At 31.6% G+C, this 7,954-nt stretch overlaps 1 protein-coding gene across 1 annotated transcript; it reads left to right on the top strand.

Annotated features, from left to right (window-relative positions):
• The first annotated feature begins 2,085 nt into the window (after window positions 1-2,085).
• On the top strand, window positions 2,086-7,954 carry LOC105959744 (uncharacterized). Its single transcript, XM_012983884.2, has 17 exons — window positions 2,086-2,713; window positions 3,489-3,590; window positions 3,670-3,736; window positions 3,808-3,989; window positions 4,098-4,358; window positions 4,611-4,694; window positions 4,798-4,845; window positions 4,928-4,992; window positions 5,486-5,534; window positions 5,779-5,977; window positions 6,252-6,391; window positions 6,610-6,690; window positions 6,767-6,841; window positions 6,987-7,041; window positions 7,134-7,182; window positions 7,272-7,422; window positions 7,527-7,954. Exons 1-17 carry the CDS (start codon window positions 2,261-2,263, stop codon window positions 7,725-7,727), a joined length of 2,262 nt encoding a protein of 753 aa, XP_012839338.2. The 5' UTR covers window positions 2,086-2,260; the 3' UTR covers window positions 7,728-7,954.

Raw genomic sequence — 7,954 nt, 5'->3', positions numbered from 1 at the left:
GTAAATTACTTTGTTGCACCATATCCTTGATATTGGAATCTGAATTTGTTAGGTTGGTTGTAGAAAAAAACTTACTAGTTATTACTGTGTGCTTTAACACCTACTAAAAGTGGAAAATACAGGGTAAACAGCATAAAACCCCCCTGTGTTAATGAAAACCTGCACAAAATCCCCCTGTGTTTACTTTTTTGCAAAAAACCCCCTTGTGTTATGTTTTTCTTGGCGCACATCCCCTTTTCCGTTAGATATTAACCCCGTTAGTTATAAATAGTAAAATTTCAATTGTACCCTTATAGAGTTTTTAATAAATAAATAAAAAAGCAAAAAAATAAACATAAACCAAAACAAAACCCTTCTGCCTCCCCCACGCCACCCACTTTCCCAATTTCACTGTTGCCCATTATTATTATTATTATTATTATTATTATTATTATTATTATTATTATTATTATTATTATTATTATTATTATTATTATTATTATTATTATTATTATTATTATTATTATTATTATTATTATTATTATTATTATTATTATTATTATTATTATTATTATTATTATTATTATTATTATTATTATTATTATTATTATTATTATTATTATTATTATTATTATTATTATTATTATTATTATTATTATTATTATTATTATTATTATTATTATTATTATTATTATTATTATTATTATTATTATTATTATTATTATTATTATTATTATTATTATTATTATTATTATTATTATTATTATTATTATTATTATTATTATTATTATTATTATTATTATTATTATTATTATTATTATTATTATTATTATTATTATTATTATTATTATTATTATTATTATTATTATTATTATTATTATTATTATTATTATTATTATTATTATTATTATTATTATTATTATTATTATTATTATTATTATTATTATTATTATTATTATTATTATTATTATTATTATTATTATTATTATTATTATTATTATTATTATTATTATTATTATTATTATTATTATTATTATTATTATTATTATTATTATTATTATTATTATTATTATTATTATTATTATTATTATTATTATTATTATTATTATTATTATTATTATTATTATTATTATTATTATTATTATTATTATTATTATTATTATTATTATTATTATTATTATTATTATTATTATTATTATTATTATTATTATTATTATTATTATTATTATTATTATTATTATTATTATTATTATTATTATTATTATTATTATTATTATTATTATTATTATTATTATTATTATTATTATTATTATTATTATTATTATTATTATTATTACAACATAAATTTTACATAAAAATATTTCAAAAGAGGGGGGTGGCTGTAATTACCTAAACAAGAGGGTTTTTCGTAATTTGACCATACATCAGGGGTGGCCGTAATTTGCCCTTATTCTTATTATTATCTTGGCATTTTGCTAATCTCTTTTTGGTAATATTTTGACTCGGTAATAAGATGGACGTGTTATCAAATTTCTTACTTGTTTATTTATTTAATTTAATTATTTAGGAATTGTTAGTCCAAGCATAATTAAGTTTGGTTTATGAAAAGAAAAACAACACATTATTCAAGCTTAATTCATTAAATTAAAAGTTCAAAGAAAATATCAAAATTAAAATAAAATTTATTCCAGTTTAACTTGAATATAATTAGCAAATTATATAGCACTAACACGGGGTTTAGGAATTCCAACAAAATTATGATTTATAAAATAATAAATATTATGGAAATGTAAACATCAATTTATGGGAGGGGGTTTTATGCAAACAAATACGACAGTGGGGGTCTGGATCATATATTTTTAAACACAAGGGAAATTGAGATAAAGGTTAACTTGGTCTTTTCAGTTTAAAAAGCATATAAAAATCAATACTACTCGCACAACTGGCGTGTGAAGAGCACTTGCCTAATGGATTAGACGGAATGGGGATTTGGTGCAAAGAAAAACAGAACACAGGGGGGTTTTTTGCAAAAAAGTAAACACAGGGGGATTTTGTGTAGGTTTTCATTAACACAGGGGGGTTTTATGCTGTTTACCCGGAAAATACATCAAAATAACAAACAGTAAACAGTTAAGACTTAAAGAGTTCGATTCTTCCAATTGCCGCGCGTTAACTTCCTCAATTCGCTCTCTCTTTCATTTCAAATCCCAAAACTCTGAAAACCCCAATAACCGCAATTCACACCGAAAACACACACACAAACGAAGCACCATAGGAAAAAATGGGGAGAAAAAAGAAGCAGCAACAGAAACAACCAGAAGAAATCACCACCGCCGGAGGGGAAAATCAGCATGATCTGTTCAAAACCTTTCGATACTTCACGCGCAAAGAGAATTGGGACGATTTTTTCACCACGAGAGGCGGCGGCGATTATTTCGAGTGGTATGCGGAGTGGCCCCAACTCCAGAGCTTAATTACGACCGAGCTCCTATCGCCGTCGTCGTTTCTGCCGGAAATCGCCGGAGAGGCGCCGCCGGCCGTACAAGCGGCGGAGATGGCTATTTTGGTGCCGGGATGCGGGAATTCAAAGCTGTCGGAGCATTTGTACGATGCTGGGTTTACGGATATAACGAACGTGGATTTCTCGAAGGTGGTGATTGCTGATATGCTGAGGAGGAATGTGAGAGAACGGCCGACGATGAAGTGGCGTGTTATGGATATGACTAGAATTGAGGTAATTGCTGTTTCTCCGCCGTCTGAAACAATGTAAATTGCTTCATTAATTCTGTAAAATAAAGTTCTAAAATAGATTTGAGTAATTGTTCTAAAATAAATTCAATTATATACTTGTTGTTCTTGGGATGGATGTTTGAGGCCTAATTCCAAAAGGCTAAAATAGTTTCGTGTTCTACCTTGAGATGGTTTTTCTAGTGGGGTTAATTAAGTTAGATGAATAGGTTGACTAGAACGTTGACTTGCGAGTTGACTTACGGAGTTTGCGGCAATAGTGATGCAGCAGAAAAATATAATTATAAGTACAGTTGTATGTGGAAATAGTGCTGACATAACTGATTACACATCCAAGTTTCTGGTATGAAGAATCGTGATTGTATCGTTAACTTTCAACAGGTTATTCTTTCATTCTCCTATCTTATAACGGTGCTTTCGCATATGTGAATTGCAGAGTAGATCGGCGAGGAGGAGAATAAAATCAAAATCTTAATGAATAAAATCTATTATTTTGATTAATGATTTAGTTATGGTTCCTTGTTTACAATAAATTCTCCAATTCTCCAGTTTCTGTGGTCTCTCTGGTTGATCACCAACCACCAATGCTATGGATCGATAGTTGTACATGCAGAAAATAGAGGACCTTATGCATTTAAAATAACTCGCATACAGTCAGTTCTGTTAGCTATTTCTTTGATAAATTTGCATGCTGTCTTTTAATATTTATTTCGTCAAATTTGCAAATTAACTCGTTATGCTTCTGATTGGTTTATTTTTAGTTTGGAGATAAGACCTTGGATGCCATTGTCGACAAGGGAGGATTGGATGCATTAATGGTGCCTGACCCTGGCTATGAATTAGGGAGTCTGTATTTATCTGAGGTGTATTATTTAACTCGTATCTTGTTTCTTTGAGTGGTCCAGAAGCTTGGCTTATCCTTTTCCTTTTGTTCATTATCAGGTAAAAAGGCTTTTAAAAGATGGCGGAAAATATATTTGTCTCACCTTAGCAGAATCCCGTGTGTCAGGTATTGTTCCTCGTATGAAATTGGTCAAGAGTTTTTGTAAATATTCTTAGCTTTGATTCTCTTATTCTCAGCTCTTCTTTTCTCTATGTTCCGGTTTGGATGGAAAACGAGTCTTTATACCATTCCTAAGGAACCATCCTCTAAAAACCTAGAACCGCAGACCTTTATGGTGGTTGTTGAGAAAGATACTTGTGCTTCTGTTTATGAGATATCAGCAGTGGATAAATACTCTGTTGAATCTCATGGTAATCAGGTAATCAGATGCTATAGGCTGAGTTTTTTTTTAATGCTCTTTGCTAGTTCAGTTCAACATATTGTTTATATCTATAGAAAGAGATTTAACCTTTTCAGCATGTTTCAGGCTCGTGAACTCTACGAAGCACTTGAAAGAGAGCAAAAGGTTCGATCAGAGTGCTCCAGTGGCAGTAATAAATTATACTCGATTAAAGAACTGAGTCTTGGGGCGAAAGGAAACCTTAAAGAGTTTGAACCAGATCGCATGATAAAGCTTATTTTAGGTGAACCTGGAGTATTCCATTTTTACATTGGTGTACTTGTTGATGCTCAGCAAGATTCAGGATCAAATTTCTCAGATTACTTTGCTGTATATCTCGTTCCAAATGTTAGTTCTTTTATCTTAGTTTTGATATCCTTAAAGTTCCTGGTTTATTTATACTTGTTTTCTCAATTAGAAATGTTTTGAATTGGAGCTTGTTTGTTTGTTTGTTACAAAAGAATATGCCAACTAATTTTCGATCCAGCTATTGTCAAAAATGGCAGCATTGTTGCACTTTCTTTCTTTTATTTACTATTACATATTCCTATTTCCAAGTATGCGATAGACCTTGAAACCCTCAATGTTTTCTTGTTTCAGATACTAGTTGATGTCTGGCTGTTCTCATCAGAAGAAGGACAAAAGATCATTCTCGCAGACTCGGACACTGCTAGATTACTGATTGTAAGATCTTTCCTGTACGGATAAACTTAATTTAATTTCGTCATTTATCTTATCTTTTGTTATTTCATTTTTTTTAAGTATAAGATTATTTGGATTGTTTTAGATTTTTCTGAACTACAGCAATTCTGGTGCTTCTATGGACTATATCCAGGTAATATCCAACTGTATTTTCAATAGCTGTACATTCTTGCATTTCATTACATTTGATAAAATTTCGGTTTTCCTTGTTTCAGTCTGATCTCACTCCTTTAGTCAAGCAATTGGCTCCAAGACTCTGTGATGATACATATGAAATTCCGTAAGTGCTCGTCACCAGATATTATCCATTAATAGGATATCCAATAGAATATTTCCTCTGTGCAGTTTTTTTGGATCTGGCTTTCGTCTCATATGAGTGTTTTACACTTGAAAAATGATATCGACATCACTGTTGTAGCTTGTGCTTCCGTAAGGCTGTTGAAAAATGAGTAACAAAAACTTATTTAGATTCCGGAAACTTAAAACAAGAAAGTGCTGGTTTATGGGCTAGTGAGAGAAGTTGAAGCTGCAAACTTATTCATTCTTTTCATCATTTGCAATCAGAATTATCTCTTTCTGAAACATTAATGTTAATCACGGTTGAGCTGTGGTTCACTAATAAAATGAGAGAAAAGAAAGCAGTCAAATGCGTTTTATTCTGTACCAGCATGATGCCTAATGAGTATAGGAAGAAATGAGTTCAATTATGTTAGTTTCGGAACTTTTTCCTTTTCTCACATGTAGAGGTTATGGTAAACGAGTATTATTTTCAGGTTTATGACTTCAAGTGAAGGAATTGACCAGCGAGTAGTTGTACACGAGGTTGGATAACTATTACTATCTCTTGTCACTTCCTTACAAGATCTCTAATATTTACTTTTCGTTCCTCTTTCATGTTTAGATTAAGTAACTTCTGTAGTATGGTTCTTATGAGTAGTACCATAATTACGAAATTAATATGCTCATAGTTTCATGAAAATTGAGGTTACTGAATTTCAATGAACTGCAAAAGAAGCCATAGCAAATGGAAGGAAGAAAGAGAATAAACTTTATTCTGAAATGCCAGGTCACATCTGCCTTGACGGGGACAATTGTCGTAGAGGATGTGACCTATCATAACCATGATGAAAATCGCGAATTAGAAGATATGGTTTTCCGCCGCCTTTCTTTCCACAGATCCCCAAGTGTGGTCCAATCAGAAGCTCTTTTAACAGAAGTGCAGACACCTTCAAAAACCATGAACAAAGGAAAGCAGAAGAAATCTGGTGAGGGTTCCGCCTTGTTCTTTTTCTTTGTTAACTTTTTTAGAAATGTGGTGATTTTAATTAGATTGATAACCAATCGACCTTTGTCAGTGCTTGAATTCCTCTTTCAATAATTTGGCCTGTGTTTCTGGGTAATATGGACATCAAATATCAGTGATTTTCCCTTGGGAGGCAAATTTTTTAAATTTCTAACTGTAACTGTAACTAATCATAAGATGGGATAAATCACCTTTGTAGTTGTAAATTTTTTATAGTTATTGTGTTATATCACTAGGAAGTAAGAGCCACAAAGCATCAAGTAATGAACGGAAAGTTGATCACAACGTTTTGGCACGTATGAACAACAATGCGTTAATTACTGGATTGATGTTGATTTCTACCCATCTCAAAGGATTTAGCTGCACTCGGCCCATGGTGAGCCATCCACTTTCTCTGATCACCAAACAAAGAAAAGAACACAAGGCAAAAAACAAAAAAAAAAAACAAAATTATGACGACCAATATTAATGGTATTATGGAGTGTTGCATATCAATAAATAATATAAGTCTTATGAAATAGAGCAGTCTGCATTTTTATTTTTATTTTCTCAAATATGGTCTTAAACTGAAGGTGTCATTTCCCTCTTTTCCAGGTGGAAACAGTGGTTATCGGTCTTGGAGCAGGAATGCTTGCTATGTTTATGAAGAATTGGATACCTAATCTAAACATTGAGGTATAATGAAATTCTGAACCACTTTGTACCATTTTTATTCTGCTATATGTCCTCATGCAAGTTCTTGTTTTCACAGGTTATCGAGATAGATCAGGTTGTTGTGGATGTTGCTAAGGAACATTTCGGTTTTAAAGAAGATGAACGATTACGGGTAAAATGTAGTACTTTATTATTTATTTCCTTGGTTCTTTTTTTCTTTGTTTTTTTTTTGTTTTCACTAACTAAATGCAAATCAAATGCCTTGTATGGTTTTTGACAAGTGCACGTACCTTTATTTCTCTATTTTTCCTGTTCAGGTACGTATAGCTGATGGAATTGAGTTTGTCAGGGAGAAAGCAGATTGTGAGGCAGGTAAAAAAAAAAGAAATTGATTGCAGAAAACAAAGATGGTATGCTCAACTAAGCTACAAGTTACTAAAACGTTTGCACTGCGGTTCTTGCAGCTCGGAAACTTGACATACTTATAGTTGATGCGGACTCACCATACAAAAGGCAATTAATTAATTATACGAGTTTTAATATCTTTAATTTCTGCTCTGTCTGGTTTTCATTTGTTTTATCTAGTTACTGTTATTGTGCAGTTCTCCTTTGTCATGTCCTTCAGAAGATTTTGTTGAGGAATCTTTTCTTCAGAACTCGAAAAACTCCCTTTCCGAGGAAGGCTTATTCGTCATTAATGTGGTTTCAAGGTCCTCACCTACCAAAGTTGCAGTACGTTCGAGTTTAAAGAAGGTGAGAAGTGGAATGTCACACACATACACACACACAAAAAAATAAAAGAAAATGGTTATTTCATATCGAAGCCGTGGTTGTCTAATTTTTTTTTGGTTTTACAGGTATTTGGCAAAGGCGTGCTCTACCTCCAGCTTGACGATGATGATGATGAAGTAATGTTTGCCCTGAAGAACGACTCTCCGATAACAGAGGATGATCTTTCTAAAGCTTGTGATAAACTTGAAAGATCATTAGAGCTGGTCAACCACAACTGGACCCAAAGTGTGATAACGGCCTCAAAATCGATTCGGCCACTAAGATGATCAAGAGATCAAGTTTTGTTACTCGAATAGTCAAATTAGTATTGATTCGTATATTGTGTTTGCGTGTGCAGCTTGTGAACATTTCTCTGTATAGGGATGTGATCGATTTATTCGTGGCATTATTGACATATGATAAATTTGCAGCTTCAGAATCACTCGTAGTACGGTTGTTTGCTCTAATTTTTCACTTTTGAATGCATATATAACACAATATTGCAGTTTTTAAA

The sequence above is a fragment of the Erythranthe guttata genome, chromosome 9 (genome assembly GCF_056151865.1).
Source record: "Erythranthe guttata isolate IM_541 chromosome 9, IM_541, whole genome shotgun sequence".
Lineage (NCBI taxonomy): Eukaryota > Viridiplantae > Streptophyta > Magnoliopsida > Lamiales > Phrymaceae > Erythranthe > Erythranthe guttata.
The sequence above is the reverse complement of the archived record's forward strand: the minus strand, read 5'-3'. Positions and strand labels throughout refer to the sequence as shown.